Genomic DNA, 26,245 nt, shown 5'->3' on the forward strand with positions numbered 1-26,245 from the left:
GCTGCATTGAAACATTTGTGGAATTTGCAATTTCTGCATCACAATAATGTAAAAATGTTTTCTGTCATTTAATATATTTGAGTTTGTTAGTGAAACCATAAAGGTTTAATTAGCTCTTTGTGGTTTTGTCCTTTCTCTCTCCTCCTACCCACCCCAAGAGATTTATAGGGGCTTTTCATTGACATAATTAGCATGAATCTGTTTTATTGGGTTACATATATTCAGGAAGATATTTTTAACTGAAAGGAGCCAAAAAGCATGATAGAAGCAAATGGTGTCTGCAGCATATTGTTAGCAGGAGCACTAATTAAAATTCTCAAAAGGTAGAGAACACAAACACCTACAACCCAAAGCTCACAATAGCAGGGTGATTTTCAGTGGGTTCTTTGAAGACTCTGAAACATTGTTTGAATAGGATTTGTTGTGCTGAAGAGCTGATGTTTTCTCTTCTCTCCCAGGAGCCCCTGAGGCGCCAACCAATGTCTGTCTCATGGTAACAAGCAGTACATCACTCACTGTCACCTTCCAAGAACCTCTAAGTGTCAACTCAGCTGTGGTGACCAAGTATAAAGGTACTGGATTTAGACATCTTTCATTTACCTTAACAACCTACGAAAATTTGAGGGCCAAATGAGAAAGGTGTTTTCACTAGAATTTAATTATTTTCACAATAAATAGCTGTAGTTGTATTATTCCTCAAAGACAAGATTTTATTAAAAAGGAAAAATAAATTAACCAAAAGCTTTCTCCTTGAGTGCTTTGAAGGAGTTTGCTTGACTTACTGTGGTTAGGACATCAGCTCAGTGACTGGATTGAAATGAGCCAGCTATAAAACACAGGCTAACTTTTGGTGCCTGTGGGCTTCTGAAACTGTGTGTATCCTTGCAAATGCCAAACCCACACCACCATTGCGTAAAGGAATGCCTCTGGAAGCTGATACTTCTGGCAGAGGCATCATACAGCCCAACTAATTAGCTATTCCAGGGCTGCCACATCATTCTTGGAAGAGCAATACATATGGGGTGGCACCAGTTAGTTGCAAAGTGGAATGAATAGGAAAATGCTTTCATCTGAATGGCTCTGTTGAATAGCAAATAGTTGCAAACCAGAATTTCTCTTTCACAGAAAATCCCAATATTAAAAAAAAAAGAAGTTTTATCAAAGATTGAAACAAAAATGAGAAATTTTAAATTTTAAAAATTCCTCTTTAAAGGAACTTGCAGGTTTTCTAAAATATTTGGAACAGTAAGTTCTTCAATGTTAAGTGCAGCAACCAGCAGTCTTCATCTTCAGTAGAAGCCTGCATCCTTCCACAGGTCAAGAGACCTGAAAGCACTGTCCTGAAGATCCAAGGCCTTCTTTGGGGGAATTGGAGTGCAGAGCCTGAAAGAGCCTGAAATTATTTCCCACTGTGTCTCTCAGTGTTTCCTGTTGTATCTGTTCCTTTGTATTAATAACTAAAACCTCATTGTTATAGGTATTTGCACCTTGGATTTCCATTCACGTAGTAAGAACCATAATGAGTGGGTCCAGATCAGTATATTTCATGTTTTTGTGTGTAGGTGTCACAGTGATTGCTTCAACAGGAGAGGTTCAGAAAGCTGCAGTCCATCAAGTGCCCAATAGTTCATGGAGTTCCTCTGAAGGCGGAACACCTCCTTCACTTCAAGAGTTCCTCTTGAAGGCAAACAGGCTCCACTGTCATCAGGCACAAGCACACAAAGGAGTGCATGAGTTTATTTTGGAAAAGGCACATTCTCGATCTTCTCTCCCTACTTCTGATCACAGATGCCAGTCATCACTGGATATGCCCAGATATTTTTTTTTTCATAGTGCAAGGGGAAAAAACAAAAACAAACAAACAAAATGCCAGACGTCACTAAAACCATCAAAGTGATTCCATTCCTGATAGCCTCAACAGAAGGGTAAATTACTGTATTACACCTAGTCAGCTGTGCAGTGCTGCAGGAAGTGTGGTTTGCAAAAACATCAAAGCCCTTTAGGAGCTTAAATCTAATTTTCAACAATGGGTTGGGTTGCCAGGAAACTAAATTTCATTTAAGGGCTTCCTACTGCCTGATTTACCTGTGAAAATGATACTTGGGCTTCTGAAACACTTCAGTTCTCTTGAAAATATCAGCCTGCTCTTTGTGATATGCAGGTTTAAACAACCCTGAAACACTGGCCACATTCTTGTTACAATAAATGCTGATATTTTCACAATAAATGTTGATATTTTCACAATAAAGCAAATTCCCATATAGAGCTGATTTTTAAATCAGAATACTACAAACAGTTTCTAAACGTTGTGGTATTTTATCTTGCTTATTCATTTGGATTAAGTCTGTTTCGCACCATGTCAGTTCTGTCCTCTTCTTAGTAAGCACAGCATTACGAGAAATTTAATCCAACTTGACCTAACTTTCTAATCAGACTAGGTAGCCTTGCCGTCATATTTTGAATTACCTTCACTGGTGATCATTTTATGCTTTATCAAGTTGACAGTTAGTTCTGCCAGAATGTTCTTTTTTAATACTTTATCCCAAGAGACTCACATATTTATGGTTAGATAAAAAGAAACATCATTAATAGCTGCTTTTGGTGACTTTCGGGAATTAATTAAGCACTGGTTGTAGAATTGTTTATTACATTATGGAGTGAGATTCTGTGTGCTAGTTTGAGGGGTCATAAAAAGAAACATTCAAATGATCTCTTGTAGGAATGATTAGAACCAGCTAGCAATTACCCTGAAAGGAGAGCTTGATAACATTGTCTGAGGATCTTTTTAGTCACATGTATAAATCTCCTATACAAAAAATATCTAAGCATTTTGCTAATTCAGGGACAAAAATAAAATGTTAGGTTTTATTTTGCTCAATACTTTACCATTTCTTTTTCTAAGCAAAGAAAAAATCAGAAGCATTTGTAGCAGTGTGTAGGGAATACCTGCTCATTAACAGAAGCTAATAATGTTCTTTTCTATGGACCAGAATTATAGGGGATAAAAACTGACATCACTTCTGTTCAGTTTAGTTTAGTTCCCTAAAAACATTGAGAAGCTGCCAATTCCTTTTTTTTTTTCTCTGTAATTTTTTAAACATATTTTTCCAAACTTTACTTGCTCAAATGTCATTTAGAAATTAGGCTTGAAACGTTATCTAACTGTCTGTTATTTTCCTGTGTGTGATCTTTTCCCTTGTTAGCTGTATGACTTACAAATAATAATACAGGAGAATAATACTTTGCACTCACTCTCTAACCACTAAAACCATCTCACTTCATTAGAAGATTTAATTTTAACCACACACAGTAAATGAGTATTGACTTTGGTGTCCCAGCCGGATGGCAGTTCAGTGACTGCATTCTGTTGAGCCATTGCTTTAAGGAGCCAGAGTATTCTCTACTTCCTCTCCTGGATTGTTGTTTAATGTTGCAGGCACCATCCTAATGGCTCCCTTCAGTTTCCCTCCAGAGAAGGCTACAAGGTGGTGGTGGCTGATGTGAAATGATTCCTATGTATATTGTAACTTAGTAAAGTGTTTTGAGGCTGGAAGCAGACAGGCATGCCATAAATCAATAATAATAGTAATAATCCACTCCATGCTACAGAAAGATTCAAAGCCAGAGACACCTCACTCCAGCCAGTTTTAGGAAGGATGTGAAGCATCGCTATAATACTGAGAAGAAAAACCCATGCCCTTGGTTAATCATGCCCTAAAGCCAAACTTTACATCCCATCATGGGAGTACTTAAGACCTGCTTTAGTTTTACATTTTTGTAAACACAATCAAAATGTTCCACATTAATATACAAAATAACGCTACAGTTTGAAGCTAGGGTGAATCTTTTTATACAACATTTTGTTTAAAGTGTTGTGTTGTTACTGCATGATATGTTTTTACCCTAAAGCTATGCTACAGTAACCATCTTGATGCAAAAAATCCCAGCAACAACATAATCTACCTAGGCTCTACTTGACTCCTAGGAACATCTCTATTAGAGCTGACTAGTAAACACTTGGTAGGACTTCTAAGACCGGTTGTCTTTCAATAATGAGCCTTTCTGGGGTTCACAACACATACACATAGAAAAATCAGTTTATTTAAAGGAACAAAATATGATGATAAGTAATTTTATTGCACTTATTTTCTATGTATTCTAAACCTGGTATTTATTTTGCTTTTACAGTCAGTAAGTACAGGTTAACCTTGTCTTATTGAATACTATTTTTCATCAATTTTCCATTAGAAATAGTCATAGTAGTGGTCTGATCCCCAAGTATAGGATAAGAAAGAAAAATGGACACAGTGCTGAACATTACCTACTGGGAAGGACCACTATGCAATGGAAAATCTCCATTTATATTTTATTTACAATTTTTAAGCAAACATCTATATCCCCTTTTGGAGAAAAATGAAACAGCTTGTATAACCAAAGTTGAGCTAATTTATTTAAGAGCCTGGAACTATTTATGTTTGAAGAGAGAGGAAGACAGAAAAAATCTGAGACATGTTTGATGTAGCAAACAGAGCTGATCTTCTCTCTGTTTGGATGTAGCTGTGGACTTGGATGCCAAGTTATTTTCCAGATTGTGATGCTAAGCTGTCTAGGCTGCTTTAGCCCTTGTTACCTTTTTATTTAGTTTGTTATTTTAGCAGAATATTTCATGTTAGTCTGGATTGCCCAGCTGCCTTCTAGGATTTCTGTTGGATGGAGAGAAGATTCTCTATGTCAGGGTAGCTTTTCTAAAAAATAAGAGGCAGACAGCTTGAATCAGGAAAGAGGGAGTTATGTCTTGCTTAAATTTTGACAAAGTCACTTCCTGCCTCCTTTCCTCCAAGGCAATTGTGGTTCATTTCAGAATTTTTTGCTTTAGAGTAACTTAAATTGTCTTTAAATTACTGGTTCACTCCTAGTTAGAAATGCATTAGCCTCAGTATGTTGCTATAGGATGGCCACATGATGTGTGTCAGTTATAGGCAAGTACTTTTATCCAGCAATTTGGTGCTATCATTGGAAATCTCAACCAGAGGATTAAATGAGCCACCTTTCATTAAGGGCCAACAACTGAGATTATGAGATGAGGAAATTCACCAGGTTGGGCCTGTAGGATATGTGTTCTGTAGCTCAAAAAAGTCAGTATTTGAGATTTTTAACTGACATCTCAGTATGTCAATGGAAGTCTTTCATTGAACATTTTGGTGAGTAAAACCTCAAAGATTTTACAAAAACTGTCTATGATTTTCATGTGATTCTGCATGTTTTACATTCAAGAGCAGTACTTTCACAACTAAATAATCCTGTCAGTTTGTGTGTGTCTCTGTCCCTGTGAGCATGTACAAACACTCATATATTGTATGCTTTGTAATTGTGTATTTGATTTGTTTATCAGTAGTTGAATTGCCATGTTTGATCGAGTTTGGGTTTGTTCCATAGCAGGCTTCCTGCAGTGATCCATCCAGTATTGCACAGTGGGTTTCGCTCCAGACAGATTTGGCTAGTCTAGCAGGTAGAGTTTACACAAAGACTTAAGTGCATATATTTACAAAATCTCCAGCTATTTTTTTTTTCACTTTGGTGGCAACTAACTGGTCACATAGTAGTATCAAAGGCGAAAACAGCAAGCCTCTGCTTTGTTTGATTTCCAGAAGAACCTTGGTTATGGAACTGAATGCTTGCAGAAGTCAATCTTAGGTATGAAATTGTGTTGCTTTAACAGTAATACCTATGTATCTTCGAACAGTAGATGCTACATCACTGCTTGATCCTGTTCCAATGTATAGTGGATTTGACTACTATTCTGCATTCAACTTGATCTTGAAACCTTTTTCACTTATTATTCAAAGTTTCTTTGTATATTCTGAAACTCTTTCTTTCCCTGAAACAGTTCTTGTTCCATAAAATTGAAAGAAAATACTTTCCTTTGTAAGACATTTGAATTTATCCTGCTGAATAGGTGTGGTCTGATATTTTTTACAGTAGTTCATTTATGGCATTTTATTAGGTCTCCTGGGCAATTTATTTGCACGTTACATTTTGGTAGCTAACAGGACTGTGCAATTTGACTTCTATTTTTATGCCTAGCAAGCATAAAAATGTATAAATGTTAGAACAAACCTTTCTATTTCTAGCTCCTGTTAAGGTTTGTAGTATGTGTTGGACTTAAAAAATAGTTCTTAAACTTTACATTGTTTGCTGTGTATTTAAAAGTACCTTTGAGCCTGGATTACCTACTAAGTGATGGTGTAGTTATCTAATGTAGTTGATCAGACAGCAATTACTCAGTCCAGTCATTCTTTCCTTCTGCTTTGTGTTTTATAACAATTTTAAACAGCAGTCCAAGATGAATGGCTGTGGGAAAACCCAGACATATAGACTCTGGTTTTGTCCATCTTTGGTGTCTAAGAAAAAGGCTCATACCTCGATGTTGCTGAATTTTAGACATTATTTTACTTTTTATATTTGCTTTGATTTGCTAGCATTAACATATAATTTTAACAATGATTTGCACATGGCTAAGCATTAGAGCTTCCAGTTTATACATCGGGCATAGGAGAGGTGAACTTCATGTAGTGTGGCAGGTCTGGAACGCAAGGCCTTCAGTTTCTCTCATGAAGGAGGTTCCTCATTTAGCAGATCTTCTGATCTATGGGTTTGGAAATGCTTTCTCACTGGTGACTTACCAACATAAGCTGCTAATAAGATAGATAAGTCAACAGAATATCTTAAAGGGATTGTGGCAACATGTTCCTAGTCTCCAGTTTGTCTGAAGTCTTCTCTGATCCATCATGGACTTCTCTTGTTCATTTACAAGGGTCTAAAACTAAGCCATTTTGCCTCTCCAACCAGAACTTGATACTCTAGTGATTAGATCAGACCCACAGAACTGATAAATAAACATAAAGTTGGAATCAGGTCTTTGGATCTGCTTCAAGCTCTTACCTTGTGTGCTGAACATAAATTGCAGGGTTTACTGTTTTCATGCATGAGTGCTCAATTAGTTCATACATGAACACCCAATCAATTAATGCATGAGCACCCAATTAATTTATTAATAATCGCCCAGCTGGCTCACACACGAGCACCCTAATAACTCATGTCTGAGCACCCAATTAGTTCACGCATGAGCACCCACTAATTCATGCCTGAGTACTACGTCAGGCATATATTGACAGATTTCGGTAGCCAGGGGCCGTGGGTGTTGGAGGAGGCCAGGAACTGGAGGGTGCTGGTCACAGCTGGCCCAGCTGGCTCTGAAACTGATGGAAAACCCCATTGCCGAGTGTAACCCTCTGGTGGAAGCAAGGGAAGTTGAGACTAGGAAAGGGGTGGATAAGTATTTGGCTTAAGTTGAGCCTGGGAAAGGGTGTTTGCTTAAGTGATTGCTTAATTGTTTATGTTTTCTTTCTTCTCCATCTGAATTAGTGAATAGATTAATTGGCAATAAATTAAATTAAGTAAAAATTCTACAAATCAAGACTGTTTTGCTTTTGACACCTGGCTGCAGTGCTAGGGAGAGGTGAAAAGTCTTTAAATTACTGAGGGAATTAGTTTATAAAGGAATAAAAGCCTTAAACTTGAGTAATTAACGTCTATTCAGCAATGTCCCTCTTTAAAAATATATTACAGGAGAACCAGAGGAAAAGCAGTGGAATCCCATTAAGCAGATTAATCGAATTAGGGTTTGCATATTTACTTTCTTTGTTAACAGTGCTATGCAGTGTTCCAGTTTGTCTTGTACATTTTGATAGATGACTTATTTGTTTGCATCTGACCAACTACTCACTATTAATTAGATTTTGATGTATTATATTTTGGGAAGAAGCTGAACCTAACCCATGCCTGCTTCACACAAACGAGTTGTCCTTACTTTCATAAGCTCCCCTGCTGGCCTTGGTTGCACAGATTACATGAGTGAAATGTACCCACTGGGAGTGGAAATTTGCAGAATCGGAGCCAAGCCTGCTATACGTTCCTAGGGCGTGAAGTCTTTGCATAAGAACCCCATTTATTCTCCAGTCCCCTTTCACAGTTCTAGCATGTATTTTCTCCCACTTTTCTTTTCACAGCCAGACTGGGTGATGTTGGTCATACCAGGGCTGAGACACAAATCTTGGCTGTTATTATAATGCTACGTTGTGTTGTAGCTTTTTGACCATTGGCCACATTGGAAGGCAATATTGCCCCTTTATTTTAAAGTGCATGAATTGAATATTAAAAAAAAAAAAAAAAAGATACATGGAAACACATCAAAACTCCTCTGTACGGCTGGTATGACCTGTCTCCCTGCTATCATTCTTTGCAGAATTTCCAAACATGAGAGGCATACAGAGAGCCTGAACTCAAACCTGCAAAAATTGGGTTCCTTTCCTAATTCAGCCTGGAAGGGCAGGTCAAGGGAGTTAGGAGGAGCTGACCAAATACTGCAAACAAAAAAAAATCAAGAACATTTTTCTCCATCTGAGCTGGTGATGTTGTGTATACCAACACACTGATTCCTCCTAGCTGCCTTGTTGCTTTAAATTGGCAAGACATTATGAGTATAAATTGTTATAATTATTTCATAAAGATCAGCAGGCAGAAAAAGATGATGTGAAGGGATTTCTGGCATTAGGGCTCTGTTTCAGTTTTACATTTCAAAGGAAGCTATTGAACAATGCAATTATTTGTTCAGAGACCCTTGGGAACACAAGCTAAGATCACAGAGTCCTTCATCCTAGGCTCTGGACACAGGAAGGAAAGGAAGGAGAGAGAATCCTTGCTGCATAAAAATCTGGGTTAAAAGTCATAGTGGCACAGTGCTTTGCCCAAAGTCACACAGCAACTCAGTAGCAAATGCAAGAATAAAATCCAGAATCCCAACTCAGTACACTATCCAGTAAACACCATCAACTTAGCAACATAAGTTATGTTCCTGGGTCTAATTAATCTATTCAGCAATTCAGTGAATAATTTAAGTGCAAGCAAAAACAAATGCCAAGAGAAGTGACAAATTCTGCTGTGGCTTGGGCTATTTACTTTACTCAGGAGAAGGTGTTTTCCTGAATGAATCTACAAAAGAGTCAGGAGGTGTTTTGTACCATCACTTTGTCTCTTGTCTGTCTGATAAGCCATTTAAGGCATATTCAATATAACAGAAATATAGTGACTGGAAAAGAAACAGGTGAAAACAAACTCACCCCTTTATTTTAAAGTGCATGAATTGAGTATTAAAAAAAAAAACACACTTGGCCACAAGTAGGTTGCATAACTTAAGCCAGTCTAAAATTATGTGCCAGCAATTTACATGAGTTTTATGTAACTGTTTATACTGCTGTTTATTTAAAAATTACTACTTATCTTGGCTACCGCAGCAACACATCGTGCATTTGCTAACTCTGGAATACAGGGCACCTTCATTAAAACACATAGTCACCAATATATTAAACACACAAAAAACCCCTGCTCTGACATAACGTGAAGTGTCAGATGGAAAGCCGCAACAGCGAAGACATTCAGCTTTCATGACAAAGCAGGCCTTTGGGGTGTTCAGAACAGGACTGGAACATGCTCCATCCTTAATTCACCCAACAGCTCTCAGGTCCTTTACAGCACAGTTGGTACAGTCTACAAGACCAGCTCTTGTTCCTAGGCTCTTATAAAGGACCCTCTTCATCTTCAGGTTTTTATACTTGCATATTTTTATATTGAACTTCTGAATTGCTGAAGCAACCAGCCTTTTGTTCTTTCTTAAAGTCCCAAGTACTTCAGAGTTACTCAGATAGCTGATACTTTTTGTTTACTACCAGAGCAGTCTCTCCCAACACTCTCTTTGAAAGGAGGCAAAGATTTAGCAATGCCTTCATGATGGGTTGCTCATTCACAAAGTTGCAGGGATTTCTCCCCGTCTACAGTAGAATTATTAAGAGATGAATTTCACTATGTTTATGATAGGTTTGCCTGAAAGTTTAAGTCTGAAGGTACAAGTTATTAAAGCACAGAGGTATGACTCTGTGATTAACCTTAACTCTAATCCTGGTAGCTGTCATTACAAAAATATAATTTAAGAAAGAGAGGTTGTTTTCTTATCTGCAGCCATCAGTTCCCCACTTGCACATATTCTTTTTTAAAAAAAACTTGTGGTAGCTTTTCATGGTCTGTTTGATACTATTTTACAGTCACATTAATTTTTGCAAGGAATGAGGAAGAATACTGACAGCAGGATTGCCATTTCAGACCCCATAAGTAGAAACTGTACAACAACCGTGGCCTGTACAAGTTGATGGAAGCACTTTGGTGAAGGTGCCCTTTGTAATTCATGCTGCAAAACAGTTTAGGAGGGATGTGCCAGCCCAGAGCCACTTAGTGCGCTTCAAAAGTGGATAAAACAAGGGATAGGTCCTTGGAGAACTCTAATTTCAGTGACCACAGCAGAACCAGGCTTGGACAAGAGAGCCAGAGCCCACTGAAATCAACAAGGAGAATAGTGAGTGCTGGATCTATCCAAGGAGGGTATTTCTACACAGAGCAGCCAAGGCTAGGTGATTACGGTTTTGTGGTCCTGTGGAGCCCAAAGGACTCTCTGCCTATGCCTATCCATGCAAATATTATTGCAAAACTGTGTTTTTTGTTGGTTTGGATATATAAACTGTCTAATGGAATTAGCAGGTCCAAATCCTCTACCTACTCTTTTCCACTGCTTCCCTTTCTTTAAAAGGAAGTTGTTTAACTGAGAGCAAATGTTGACTGAATGTACTTTGTATTGCAATGTATTTTTAAGCATTCTTTCCTAAAAAGCTTTTGAGCAATATTTTGCTTTTCTCTCATACACACAGTTATAATTTAATTATTGTGTAAAGTTTTCCTAAACATTATTGCTAAATAGGACTTTTAGTATCCACATGGAATGGTAAACTGCTAGAAGAAGAGTTAACCTGTGAAGTGATTAAAGTACTTTGATTTCTTTTCTTGGACTGTAATCTGATTCAGTTTGTTCCCACTACTTGTTTCCTAGTGGAATGGAGCTGTTCGGAAGACTTTTCTCCCTTGGTTGGTGAAATAGTTATGGATAATCTTCAGCCTTTGAGGTGCTCCATCACAGGTCTCAGAACAGTAAGTGCCAAATGATTCATTTAGATCTTGATGCCCCCTGCTGCCCCGGTGATAAAAAGGCACTGATAATTTGCATCCATGCCTGTTGGTAACAACTGCAGAGTGCCTTTCTTCTAACAGCAAGTTCCAGTCATTAAGCATAATATGTCTGGTATCCATAATCTGAAATTCACAAAGGAATAGACAGACAGCATGAACTGGTTTATAAGTTGTCATGCTTAGGGTAGAGCCAAAAGGACTGGAATGAAAGCTGCTGTTTTCTGGATCACAGGATAATCTTAGTGCAGATCAAAGGCTCATGAAAGATCTAGTCCTGACTCTGATGACAGATAACTAAAATAACTTCTTTCTCTTCTACTTCTTTCAGGAGCACATTTGATGGCAGTCATTTTCATTTTTGTTATTTATTTTTGTATACTTATTTTACACTGATAAGACCTGGGTCAGCAATGAAGAAAATTCATGAATATTCACATGTATTCTTAACCAGAATAGTTCAGACCATGTGCCTGAACACCTTCTTTCTACTGCTTGTTCAGGACCACTTGTGCAAGCAACTTTAATTTCACAAAATACCTGATGAAAATGAAGCTTGCTCAAAATATACACTACTATTTCCACTGGAAACATCAGCAGCAGCCCAACCCAGCATCCAGTGAACTTCAGTCTTTCCACTGAACTCACTGCACACTGAATCAGGCCTACAAAGTGATAGTAGGGGAGGCATGTTTCAAAAGCCGTTGGCCAGGGCCCTAATACATAGGGTCTCAAAATGGGAGAATTAACGTTAAAGGCTAAGAAATGGACACAGTATAAAACCCCAATTCTATGTAATAGAATAGAAAATTTTTATATATATATTTTGTTTTTCCTAGCCTTTTCTCTGGAGAAATCTTTGATTTGTCAGGCTGTTTGCTAGGGAGCTGAACCACAATATACATTTCCTCTGCTTTTCATTTTCCAGCAACAAAACAAAGTAATTTCTTAAGTTAAAAATCAAGCAAACTTGCACAGTCAATTTCTTAGGCATGCTTAAGAACAGTGCTTACGGTGTGTTTGTTTATAATCTCCAGAGTATACAACATCTGTAAATGAAAACTAAACTTTCAGAAGTACTTTCCATTGGCCTAGGTTTACACATCAAGATAAGTGATAAAGGTCTGACTGATTTTAGTGGCAGCCAGGTGAAGCTTCAGCTGCTGTGCTTGTAGCAAGAAGGAGAAATGGGACTTCCTTATTCTTGAAGTAATTGTTCCCAGGACTCTGCTATGGTAGAAGAGATTACAATTTGTCAATTGGAATCAATGTGTTCTGTTAACCCTCTGCAAATCACCTGCCCTGAAATCTTTGTGCTGTTCTTCCGTCTGTCATGGTGCATCAGTTGACACCCTTGAAAGTTACTTAAGAGATTTTCAAAGAAAGGAACTTAGGGAGGGACTGCTCTCTAGTTATTACAGCCAAGATTTTGAGTCAAATGCAAGTTTTGACTCCAGTTGTTTCCATTTGCAGGGTCAGAGGTATTACGTTCATGTTTCAGCATACAACATGAAAGGATGGGGACCTCCACGCAAATCTACTCCTGCATATGCTTCTCCTTCAAGTAGGTTGAGCTTGTTTGTGCTCCCAGTTTGATTATTCATGTTGCTTTCATCAGAATTTCTGGCTCTTCAAAGAAAAGAAAAAAAACCAAATATGGTGGAATTCATGATTTAGTTAACATGTCATTTAGAAGTGAAATAAATAAATAAATATAACCAAACTCCTTTCACTTCTCCCCTCCCCAATATGATATGTTAATTCATTTTTCTTATCTTTTATTCTTCTCCAGTCCTTCAACAGAACATTGTTCTCTAGTCACTAACATTACCAAAAAAAAACAAACAAACAAAAAACAAACAAACAAAAAACCAATATTTTGACATTCATTTCTTTTTTCTAGAGAGTTCAGTTTTATGGAACTTCTTTTGTCAGCACATAAATGGATCAAAACTTAAATTCAAACTGGTAGAACCAAAATACTTGCACATATATTTTATCTTCTGTCTTGTAGCATTATAGATCCTATCCATTGAACCATTGTTATAGATTTCAGTTCTGAAGTTGGTGGAGCTGTGGGATGCATGCAGTATGTAAAATACTCTAGTGTGGATACACATTTTGGTAGAATCTAGCCCATAAACACAAAAAATGTTCCAGACACCCAAAAGCCTTTTTTCTGTTTCAAACTTATAGCAGGTATTCTCAGATTCCATTAGGACTATAAATTTCTGTTTGTAATTTTTAATCTATTATAATCACATTCTATTGTTAGACACTTTTCCAGGCTTAGTGTTCCTTGCTGAACTGGCTCAGCATATTACAGTTTCCCTTGTATTGATTAGTGCAGTAAAGTGGGAGTTTTCATTTTATTGCATTAGCACTTGTTTTTATTAGGCTAATGTAACAATTTAATAAACTTGCATGCTAATGTGAGAAAATAAAGCAAGCTGTACCTAGTCTCAATGGTGGTAATGGAGAGGGTTGGATAAACAAGGCTTATGTTTGCAGTACCATTGTCCCATTTCACTGCAATTTTGCTCTAGTTTACCCCAGAATAAAGCTATAACTATGCTAAAGAAAAGTTCTGTTTGCAAACAAAAATGTGCTAGTGTGGGAGAAAATTCTACTCTTGGTTATCTGGATAACTCCCTTGGAGACAAATTTCTTAATACCCTGATCCACCATTATTTTGAGTCAGGAAACTGTAGTGTAATTTTTTTTATTATAATTAAAGTATAAAAATAGTCAAATCTGGAATAAAAAAGCTCTTCTCCGATAGACAGTTTCATCCACCAGTTTGTGAAAGGATTGTCTGCTTTTTAAAATCAAGACTGAGTTTTATAGCTAGCAGCAAAATAACAGTGAAACAAGTACTTTTGTAGATTCAGGGGATGTGGGACAGAAACCGCAGCTTCTGGCCTCTTGAGTGCAGTGCTGAGCAGACTGTAGACTCCAGGGCAGGAACTGTTCATTCAGGTCTCTTTGCTGGGTGTAGATTTTCAGAAATTCTTTTGCTCGGAGCGTGTTTCTGTGCCTACGGAGCTAACTCAGGATGTAGGAAGATGTTCAATCTCTGCTTTGCAAGAAGTTCCCTATATAACTGCAGGAGAGTCATTTAGCCTCCTGGTGCTTCAACAAAATGCAGAAGGAGCAGTAGTGTGATCCTACGGAGGTACTGAGAGGGTCAGGATGGTACAGGCTGAGAGCAGCTCTGACGCTAAAGCAGCAGAGGCCATTTATGTACTGAAGAGAAATAGCTATTGTCTAGTCAGTCACTACAGGAGCTACTGGGAGCTGATTGTGAGCTCTTTGTTAATAATCATTATGATTAATTACCTAGCTGGCACAAGGCAAAGGAAGCTTATTGTATAAGTAACAACAGCAGACTTAAAAACAACTGCCATTTTCTCCTGTATGCCCAGATGTAAGAATCCCATAAAGCCCAGAAATATCAGAGGCAAGAAAATATTTTAAAACCTTCTCCTGCTCCTTTGTGTTTCATTTCTGTTTATTTCCTTTGTTCAATAGACTGGAAAGACTGCAGTGGAAGAGAACCTCGGCACAGGGGACACACTGAGGCCTTGGAACGTCTCCTTCAGCAGGTTCGAGCAGCTCATCAGCATTATAATTGCAGAGGTAAGGATAAATATCTATGTGGTAGGGCACCAGCTGAAGCCTCCGTGGCGCCTGTAATTTTAGCAGTTTTCTAACTAGGTCATACCTTCTCATTCATCAGGAAAAGAAAGATATTAATATTGGCCCATCTGGAATCACTTTAGCATACTATCTTGCTCTTAACCCTTGAAATTAGTTGGATGAAAACATCTGAAAGCTAGAATGTGCACAAGCAGAGACACACCCTTTCTCCCTCTGTACCCTATGCATCTATTGATTTGTTTATTCCTACAAATCAGTTTTACACAGGATTCTGCTAAAATGCTTCAAGGACCTTTCTTTTATTTTTTCATATAAAGAAATACTTTAGACATTTAACAACTGGTTTGGATCAAAAGAGGTACTTGGCTGCCTCCAAATGGAAGACACTAAGTACTCTACTGGATGTGATGCCAATCTATAATGAAAAATAGTTGCACAATGCAGTGGGAAGATAAGATTGCTACATTTTCAAATAGAATGGATCAAAACTGGGAGAGAGCTCGAATCTCAGCCAGCTCTTTGCTCTTCATTCATGAGAAACAGACTGTGCCTTTAATAGCTCAAGAGCCAAGGCAACAGCTTGGCATTCTTTTTAAAGAATATATAAAAACTCCTGTTCTATATGGGTTGTTGAAAAGTGCTATTTATTTTCTTAAAATAAACTTCTAACTGGAATAATCCCTCATTGCAAAGGAACTTATTTTAAACTGAAAAGTTGAACTACCATGAAGTTTTCATTTTTCTCCATGTAGTATGACTGTTATTTCAAGCTGCATCAATTGATTTAAAATCATAGAAATACTTAGGGCTAAAATCATGTGGCTGAATTGGAAAGATGCAGCCTTTGTTCTTTATATGCAAATATGCCACAATCATGACAATCCACAGTCTGCCACAACCCACTGTAACCATAGCAACTTAAACTATTCAGCTATGTTGCTTGGAAAGGGAAAGGAGATATTGCAAGAAAATGTTGTTTCTCTAATTAAAATCCATGCAAGCATTATCACTTGCAGGTGGCCTTGGTAGTGAAAATAAAATGATGTATTCTATCTCTTATGTAGCTTTTTCATGCTATTAAAGAAGTCTTTTTCCATGGTACAGTTTTTCCCTTCTGAAGTTAGTACATATCTCAGGTCTTTCAGGCCACCTTCCTAGTCAACAGAGAATAAGTGATGGAACATCTGAGAATATTCTTAGTATGAATTGTTTTACTGACATTCCAGCCCAGAAAAGAAGCAGTTATAAACAACATGCAGAAAATCCCTTCTTTTAAGAATTTGACACCAGTGCCTGGTTCTTATAAAATACCACTGCTCCAGAAATTAACTCCAGTCTCAAAGCAAAGCGCAGACAATTCTGTTACTGATTTCCTAACTCCTTTTCCTTAAATAATAAATAACAACAATATAGAAAATCTGTTTAGCTCAGAACATTTTCTTGCATGTCAGAAAGAGGATGTGGGAAATTACATATGGCAGTACTACACTGTGGAGTCAGCTTGAGCAACACCCTTGCCTCCAACCAAATAAAAATCTCATAATTGCTTGTAATGTTAACATTATACAGTAGTATATTTTGGATAAATCAGGTTTGTAACATAATAGGAAAGCCTTTGGAACTTACCTTAAATATACAACTAATGTCAATCTGTTGTATTTCAGTAATTTGCAAAAGAATCAAGACCAAAAAAAAAAAAACCCTACAGAAAAAGTAAGAATTATGACATCACTTTGACTCTGAAATTTGATTCTGTTATTTGTCAGTCTTAGTGAAATCTGAGAAATCTGATCAAGGATCTGAGATAAGCTATTGTGTGTGACTGAAAAGCTCCCATAAAGTTTTTCATTTAATATAATACAGAAGCCTGTTTCAACTGTCATGGACAGAAATCAGCACAGATATGCTTTTTATACATTTAATCAGTTTTTACCATGCTTCTCTTTACCACACTCCTCTGAGAAAGTGCATATTGTAACCTCTGTTTTCCTCATTTGTTTTAGAGATGTCAATAAATAGCTGGAAATTGTTTGAAGAGTATCCTTGAATCTGCTTACAGCCACTGATTTGCAGTGAATTAAAGCTAAGTGAAGACAGAGACAGATTCAAAGCTGAAACCTTGGCACCTTGGCCTTCCATTAAGTGATTCCTCAGCAGGATATCACATGCATGGTGCTCAGGCTGGCTGAACGAGAGTGGAGGAGGAGTGCAAAGGAGGTGAAAAAAGTGGAGAGGATAGTCCATCTAGAAGGTCTAAGATTATTTGGATAACATACGTGAAAGCCTCAGAATGCAAGAGCTACATGAAAAAGGTTGTGTGTTAGTGCTCCAGCGTGATCTGGGAGGGTTAAATCACCCAGATTCCACACATCTCTTGCTCAGGTCTGTTCATTCAGGCTTTGCACTGAAGCCTGCATTTTCCCCTATGCTTTGCATTTCAGGGACTAAGGAAAACAAGCTTACAAAAATACCAGGAAGAATACATTGGAATGTACAGTGAGTTTAAGAGCTTTTGGAATTAGATCAGCTGTTGCTTTTGAACCTGCTCTGTGATATGATGAAATCTCCTAGGGAATTACTTAGGAAGCTTTGCTTTCATATGTTTAATCTTCTGGAAAACCCTGATGATTACAAACAACAGTCATCCATTTGTCTTCATAATACCATGCTACAGACGATCATAACTGAATTACTACAATTGTATGTCCTGGCAACACTTCAAATGTATTTTTTAAGTATTTTTTGCTTGTAGATCATTCTTTCTAAACAGTTCTGAGTGGATTAAGCAATTGTGTGATGCTTCATTAAGAAAAGAACCCAACTCTTCAGTAAAATGCTTACCAGATATTTTCCTTCTGTAATTTGGTTGAAATGTATTTTACTAGAGAAGTCAGAAGTGAAATAATTTTTTTTCTAATCATAACTTGATTCACAATCAGAGAGCCTATTTTCATTGCATTTAACAAAAAGAAGGATCTCTGATTCCACGACACATTTTAAAAGTTTAGATTTTATTTTTTTTATGAGAATATACAAAAACAGTCTGAAGAACTTGGCCATGGACTAAGAAGGTCAGATAGACAATTTAAGAAGTTAAAATTTCAGCTGTTGAGCATGACTTTATACTCCAAAATACACCACTCAGTAATATGATTGTCACGCCTATAGCTTCTTCATGAGATACAGAATTTTCTTTGAAAGACATTCCTTCTTGAGGTGAGGTAATATGGAATCTATGATGGTCTTAAGCTATTGAGGTGTCTGTCTGCTATGTATGCCTTTAACTTCTGCATGGAATTATGCCTCTGTGCATATTATCCCAATGTCAGTTATCTGCACTGCTAAAATTATGTAGCTTTAAATTGAGTATGTTGTGTTTTTTTTTCCCAGAAGCTTCCAGTTATTGGATGTGTTTTCGTAAACTTGCATTGTTAGTAAAAACTTTAAATCCCATTGTGTGCCCTCTGCTAGGATTTCAATGGGATCTAGCTCCTCTTGTGCTAATTTGCTTCATTATTCAGTGTTACCATTAATGATCTTTAGCTGTTCCACAGGCTGTCTGATCTGTGGGGCTAAGATTTCTTCCCAGATAATTTTGCACTGAGGTAATTCCATTTACTTCACATCTGCCCCACTTGAGGAGAGGCACCCGTTTGTCTAGAGATAGGACAAAGAATTCCAGATGATCTTCCTTCTCGGAGAAATGGCACGGCATAACAGACATTCCTCTAGAGCAGATGCATGCTAACAGGCTGAGCATGCAACTTTGTTCTTATTCCTCCACAATCAACTTAGGTTGCTCTTAAGTATCTGTTGTATTTAAGTGAACTGCAAAGAAACATTTATAAATCCTACCCAAGAGAAAAACTGCTAAACACAGTTAATTGTCCAGTGTGAAAGCTTCTGATCTAAATATATTCACTGGAACTTCTCTAATCTTGGCCAATATATGTTTGCTTCTGAACTATTAAAAGAGCTCACAGCTCTACCGTATCATTTATTAGCATTGACTTATTTTGTTGTTCCTGGTGCTGCTGTACAAAGGTTACTCTGTTATTTATTAGTTAATTAAATAACAGACTGTTAAAATTTCATTTCCTATAGATCCAAAGTATCCTCTAATCTCATCTCCATGTTTTTTGGCTTCTAGACATACTGTACTGTAAAACAAAAGCAAACAGCAATGTAGAAGAATTTACAGTCTCCCTCTAGTTTTGCATTATGTCTTTTGCTGTTGGCTTCGAAGAAGCTGTGGACCAAACCCAAACCACTGAATAGCCCAATAACTTATATTCACTTGTAATGTGCCCTCTTACTGTAATGCTGCAGTCTCTAGGTGTTTAATACAGAATTATGTTGCTTTGCTTTTAGCAATTTCCTCTTCCATTCCATCCATTGCTAATATAGGAGAAAATTGCATAATTAGCATGAAATTTATATTCCTAAATTGGTCTTAACCTTGAAAGAAGGAAACAGTAAGACAAGAGTTGTCATATAGCATTTGGTTTACATTACTGTGATATACTGAAGAAAGCTCAGAGTAAAATAAAAATGATCTGAGGAGATATGGATAGAAAAACAAATTATTTTTTCAAAAAGACAAAGAAAACAAAGATCAGTTGCATCAAAGGAGCAGCCACAGATTAGAACGAGTCTATTTAAACTAAAATGAACATTGCATTGGAGAATATGTCATGGAGACCAAGTTTGCAGTGGAAAGACAATGGATTTGATGATCTAATAAGTCTCATACATCTGAATTGTATTATTTCACCCCAATAGAACCTTGCTCTCTTTGTACTTGCTGTTCAGCAGAGTGGTAATTATGCTAACAATGTGTCTTCTTTTTGTGGTTTTCAATGTGCAAATTATGGTGCAAATTTATTCATCACTTAAAAATATGTTAAGTGCTTCCACAGATGGGGTTTTGACAAGAGCAAATTTAGATGTTCTTTAAACTTTCAAACTTAGAACTTGCTAGGGAGACACAGATAGACACCTCCTATTTTGCACTGGAGGTATGTGGGAAATATGTTACTCTGAATACACCTAAGCAGACTGATTATCAGCTTTCAACAAATAGTTTTCTTGTAAGATCTTTCATGAGTTATATTTTTCCCCACTGGAGAGGGTTGTCCCTCGAAATGTTTGGTGATTCAGTCTGGATGGGTATCTGTACTTCCTCCAAATAAACAGAAAACAGTCAGATGTTGGAAGACTGAGATATAATTTCACAGATAGATTTTTCTTTTGGTATTTCTTTTCAGATCACAGGAAATACCTAAATATTTTTTTTTTTTTAAGTTTTAAGCACCCATTCTTTTTACAAGCCATATGTAGATAACTACTTCTGACAATACTAATATTATTGTACAGTGCATGTTGCTGACTGCCATCTATTGGCATACCTTCTAAAAACCACTTACAGGTATACAGGTGGTCACAGCTGTTTCACAGGGCTTGAGTTTCAGTTCCACTGGAAGATTTTTTTTTGGCTTAAAAGAAAACTCCGGCCATATATCAGAGAAGGAAATACATTAAGTGAAATTCATGAAAATAAAAAATTATCCAATATATAAACAAAACTTTCTTTGTTTTTTAATATTGGGCAAATATTTATATTTTGAGTCTGTTCTTCTATTGTGAGAGCTGGTCCGAGATCCTTGCAGACACAAAGCAGGTCTCATGGACATATGTTGAGGAATTACATTATCCTAAAATGCTGACTGATGGTTTGATTCTCTTGTGTTTTTGAGACCACTTGTAAAATTCATATCCATCCTGAACACTAAGAGTATGTGATACTGGTTTAAGCTATACTTGTCCTAGGAACAAACAACAATTTTACCAACTCTGAATTTGCTGCAATTAAGGAAATTGCTTGATGTGCAATATTGTTAAGAGAATGAAAAAACAAGAAAAAAAAAGTTGTATATGAGCATGTTCCTAAATGTTGTCTGTTGAAAGGAATAAAGAGGACACCAACTGATTAGTATTAGTATTGTGGTTCTAGAGACAAAGGTTCTTTATGTGTTATTAACTGAAATGTAACAGCTGGGTTTAGTTGTTTTTTTTTTTTTTTTCCATTTCAGAAAGTTCCAAATTACAGAATGCTGGTCGCAAGCAATCAGTGTCTAGAAGCCTGAAGCACCTGTTTCATTCATCGAACAAATTTGTGAAGACTCTGAAACGGTTTGTCATTCATTTTATCTCCCAAACATTCTGAGTTTTATCTAGCAGTTGCTGCTTTTATGTAATAGCGAACAGCACCTTAAAAATGGATGTAAGCAGGTTCTACTCCCAATGAAACAACAATCAATCCAAATAAACCTGATAAAACTATATATGTGTGAGACATGCATCTAATAGGAAAATAGTGCTCCAGTTCCTACTGAAATCATTAGCAATCTTTGATAGTTACTGCTGGAAATGGATTTGAGCTTACTAAAGTGAAGTATTGTGTGCAAACACAACAGTGCAGTTACTGAGGTATTGTTAAAGTACTGCATCTGTTGCTGCTCAATAAGGAAACCATGGAATTTATTTCATTCATAATATAAAATGCAGAGCTCAGACAACATGTTCTAATAGATACTAATATCTCACTGGCCACAAGCAACTTATTGAGAATTCTGTAACATTTTTAGCTAGGTTTGCAGCCCAGTGTGACCCAAACAAACCTCTGCCGTGATAGTTTTAGCAAATGAAGGTTTTTTTAGACTGGATTATTTCTTTTTTCATTGCCAGGGATATTCAGTTTGCTTTTTCGTCTTTGTATTTTGATAAGAGTTTGATTCTTTCAGAAGAGCTCTCCAGAGTTTTTAAATTCCCTAAGGCAACTACTTAATGTATGCAACTAATTGCAAGGGTAAATATTGAAAGGAATGATCTGCATAAACAGTTTTGCAGATATGCTGGCCAAATTACACCCAATTACACTAATGTAAATCCATAATAACTCTCCTGATTTCAACTGAGTTACTTCAGTTTTACTCTGAAGTAATGAGAGCAAAACTAAGGCCAATAATGATAAAAATGTTTTGGTAAAATTTTTGATTTCTAGAGAGCAAAGCATCCCTCCCTCCATCCCCCTCCCATTGGGTACCGTTTACTGTGGCAAAACTCTTACTAAAACTGATGTCATTGGCTTGCATAGATTCATAATTCCTTAAATTCTTGTACATCATCTAAAGTGATAAGCTTCCCAAATATTTTTCAGAATTCACTGGTTGAAGTTGCATGATCTATAATAACACAAAAGTTAAGACCAGATGACTTGATTTGCCACCTCAGAACTTAAACTCTATGATTCGTTGGCTAAAATTTGGCACGGATATCAATAGACATGAAAGCTGTTTGACAATATTTCTTTTGTTTCTTTAGGGGACTCTACTTATCTGTTATATTTTTTTACAAAGACAATTTATTAGTAACCAATGAAGATCAAATCCCAATTGTGGAAATTGATGACTCTCACAGTAGTTCAATTATGCAGGATTTCCTGTGGTTCACAAAGGTAATGGGAGCCTAATTTTGTATATTGTTTTTACAATTTTGTTGCTAGCCATGCATAAACCTTAGCTGATCATTCTGAGCACATTAAAAAGCTAATAGATTAAGTGCTTTACCTTTCAATCATGTCAAAATTTAATTTTCACATACCCTTTATATGGGTTAAATTCTGATTGGGTCACTCACAGTAGCACAATTAACTTTTAAATGCATGATCCTACATCAATGATTGCAAACTAGGAACATAAAACTTTTATGAACATTTAGAGGAAGAACACAAAAAAAGTAACTAGAAGTTTTGAAGTTGGTATTATGGTTATACCATCATTCAAGATACCTTCACACTATTTTTAATTTCCTAAAGAACAGTAAATCAATTTTAAACAGTAGTCTAAAAGGCAATTGAAATAGGTGCGTGATGTTTACAGAATGACTTCTGTATCTGTTTCTTGTTTATCTAGGCAACTCCTTGCCACCCACAAGAACTCAAAATGAACAATATCCACTGATTTTTCTAAGTCCAAAATGCTTTTAGTTTCATTTCTGCTTTTGTAAATGCTGACAACAAAAATTGACTGAACTAGACATATTTTTGCAGTTGTCTTGTATGTGGGATGACATCAGATGGCTGAGGCAGAGTATGTCTATATCCGTGTCCTCATCAACAACACTTCAAGCCAGGCAAAAGATGCTTTCTGCAGCAGCACAGCTACAGGTTGGTTTCATTGCATATTTCCAGCTATTAACTTAGTGACTCTCTGATCTCTAAGGGAAAGTACTGCCAGCTGTCCTTTGGTTCACCACTCCGTGCTGGCCTATTCTTTGGAGCAGTGTTATTATCTACAGTGAAGTGAGCTACTGATTCTGTCTTGCCAGCTGGAAGCAGTTACATTAGAAGTAAATAGTAGGAAAAAGACAGGAACGAAACAATAGTGGCAGAGGAAGAAACAGATATGAACCAGTAAATAACAACCCCAGATAATGCTGTGGGTTTGCAGATTGGGAGTTCACAGGTTACAATCCTAATATTCACTGCTCAGAAACCTCTTAGAAAGCCTGTTAACTATTAATTATTAATATATTTGAGAAGCATTTAAACTCTCAGTAAGATTTAGCACTCCTTTGTGCTATATGGACACCTATAATAGTAGGTAGCTTCTGACCCCAAAAGGAAGGACAAGTAGACTTCTGAAGTTGCCAGAACATGACTCTTGATTCATCTGTGGCTTACAAACTACTTCAGAACAGCTTCTAGGCCAGAGCAACACTGTTTGACCAACAGCATGGCTATGTTGTTGTGGTTGGTCATTCAGTATGAATGAATCTGAGATGTACCTCTGTGCAGAGAACCAACCAGAAACTTGTATAGACTCTTAAAGACTAAGAAAGGTGAAGTGGTGCATAGATTTTTTGCTGACCCCTCAGCAGAGTGGTAGGGACAGCAGCACTACATGCACATTCACATCATGTTGTTAAGGCATGGCAGTGACTTTCAGGAGACCTGGTTTCCTTCCATACTGATACGATCTGAGTGATCAAGGTGCTGGAATACCTCTGCTCTGAAGACAGGCTGAGAAGCACTAGAATAGGTTGCCCAGAGAAGCTGTGGATTCACTCTCCCTGGAAGTGTTTAAGGCCAGGTTGGATGGGGCTTTGAGCAATCTGGTCTAGTGGGAGGTGTCCCTGCCCATGGCAGGGGGGTTGGAATTAGATGATCTTTAAGGTCCTTACCAACCCAAACCATTCTATGAGTGTTTACTGTTGTAGTAAAATACATGTTCAAAAATATGTGGGCATGATTCCTACAGAAAAAGTATACCCAGACCTCACTCTACTACCTTTTGTTTGAATGAAGTCACCAAAGCTGCCCAGAAAACTCTGTGGTACAGTCATGGAATTAATGAAGATCTTCATATTGCTTGGCTCACGTGTCAGCCATGCAGCCACCCCTCTTCTTATTGCCAGTCGGTGCAATAAGCTAGATTTTATAGCAGCTGTGAGAGCCAGATACTTTGTGGCCGTTATTAAGAATATCCATGTGGGGTTTGTTTTACATCTTTTGGCAAAGCAGGCTGTACAGGAGAGTAGCCTTCCTGGGCAACCACCTGTCTTGATTGATTTCCCCAAAGTATCCCGAAATACATGGAATGCCAGTCTGCTGTACCTTTATTGAAGGACCACCTGTGTTAAGCAGCAGCTGCTTGTCAGTCCTTTGAGCTCTCACTGGAGACAGTTTTAACTACATCTGCTGAAAGGTCCCTCTGGTGTGGTTAGCTCAGCCTAGGTAGCACAGACTCCCTTGGTTAGCTCAGTTTCATTCCTTCTGTGTAGGTTGCCTGTAACAGAGCATTGTTAGTATGCACAGACTGCACTTTGAGATAACCAAGATTCCTAGTACATTGCATTATTATTTGCTACCGGAGATGCTAGGAGTAGAGCTTGAAGCACAGAGATACAGCAAATGTGCCCATGTGGTATATTGCTCTGTTGAATTTGCGGCAAATTTACTGTCCTTATCGTTTGTTCTGTTAGTTTGGTCCCCTGATGAACACAGGGATTGTCACCGACCTGCCAACCTTTAACAGTGTGTGGCCTAATGGGATCCACCAATGGAAGGATCTCAATAAAGTTTATGTGGTTGAATACATTTTATTGAGGCAGTTAACAGTCTGACTCCACAGGAATTTAGGACAGAATGGAAAAGATCAGTGATAATACAGCTGCTAAGGGACTAGATCAGTGGATTCAGAGACAACAGGGACTGTAATTTTGCCTGCTGTTACCACTAGACAACTAAGCAAGCAAAACAGAAGCGACGGGATGCCAAGCTAAGCAGACACAAAACTTTTTTAGTATATAAGTAGGTGTCCCCATTCTTTTTTCTGGACTGTCATTCAGAATATAGTCATCAGTGACAGCAAAGATCTATTTGCCTCCACCTAGGCACAATCTTATATTGCAGTAATGAAATTAACATCACAACTAGATGGCTAAACATCTACCTGCAATGATTTGTCCCATCTGTGGACACATGAATTAATACAAAATGTATAGCCAAACCACCCAGTGTTACTCAGCTACGGAGGCTAACCTCAACAGGCAGTTAAGAAAAAGAGGATGTGATATATAGACATCAACAGTGTGCTCTGGAGAGGGATGCATAGAGCTAAAGTAGCTAAGTTATGCTGCATAAAGGGCAGTCACTGTGCCCCACTGTGTTATAACCTCTAGGTTATAAATAATTTAACTATTAAGTTTATAAGTAAATATTGTCTGCTAAGTACAGATAAATAAATTCAGGATAATCTATCAGTTTACAATGTCATAAAGTTACAGCACTTCCCTAAATGTACAGTGTGCTACATTGTGAATTCAAGTTCTCATTTTAAACAACCCCCATCCCTATCCAGCTCACTGTAGATCTCTTGAAAAGTCCTGAAGTAATGAGCATATTTTAAATGTTAGGCATTTTTCTTTAAGACATCTGGGAATCTCTTCAGTGGCTGGTCACTGGATTGAATGTGTTTGCACCTATAAGCAGATGCCTTACTGTGTGAGGAAAGGGATTTTGACCAAAATATGTATTTTATGTGGAGCCTTTTAAAATTACTTTTCTTTAATCCTCACATATTTTCCTGGAGAGCTTTGCCTTGGTAGTTTGTTAGATTCTGCTGGTTTGTCTAGCACATTCTTGGTATCTGAAATAAGAGAAAAAGAGTCCGTGTCTCTTCAAATTCCTTTGTGTTCCTTCACAAACACACCCCACAGTTCAGCTCCAGAATTATTTACATTCAATGCAGACATGAGTGCCTCTTGCTTTTGCTGCTGAAAATAATATTTTTTAAACAGAGAGCAGAAAATGGAGATGATAGTTAATGACCCTACCAGAAAACATTTGAAGTCTCCAAAATGAATGATGTAGGCATAGAAGAAGAATTTTGTATCT

General features: G+C 37.3%; 1 protein-coding gene across 1 annotated transcript in view; it reads left to right on the plus strand.

Moving 5' to 3' along the window:
* The window catches only part of ANKFN1 (ankyrin repeat and fibronectin type III domain containing 1), a 54,304-nt gene that overhangs the window by 11,766 nt on the left and 16,293 nt on the right, over positions 1 to 26,245 (plus strand). The window contains exons 4-10 of the mRNA XM_035558821.1: positions 459 to 572; positions 10,994 to 11,091; positions 12,601 to 12,691; positions 14,659 to 14,766; positions 20,880 to 20,979; positions 22,171 to 22,303; positions 22,898 to 23,014. Coding sequence (XP_035414714.1) covers positions 459 to 572; positions 10,994 to 11,091; positions 12,601 to 12,691; positions 14,659 to 14,766; positions 20,880 to 20,979; positions 22,171 to 22,303; positions 22,898 to 23,014 — 761 coding nt within the window. The remainder of the gene's footprint in view (positions 1 to 458; positions 573 to 10,993; positions 11,092 to 12,600; positions 12,692 to 14,658; positions 14,767 to 20,879; positions 20,980 to 22,170; positions 22,304 to 22,897; positions 23,015 to 26,245) is intronic.

Source organism: Cygnus atratus, chromosome 18 (genome assembly GCF_013377495.2).
Source record: "Cygnus atratus isolate AKBS03 ecotype Queensland, Australia chromosome 18, CAtr_DNAZoo_HiC_assembly, whole genome shotgun sequence".
Classification (NCBI taxonomy): Eukaryota; Metazoa; Chordata; class Aves; order Anseriformes; family Anatidae; genus Cygnus; species Cygnus atratus.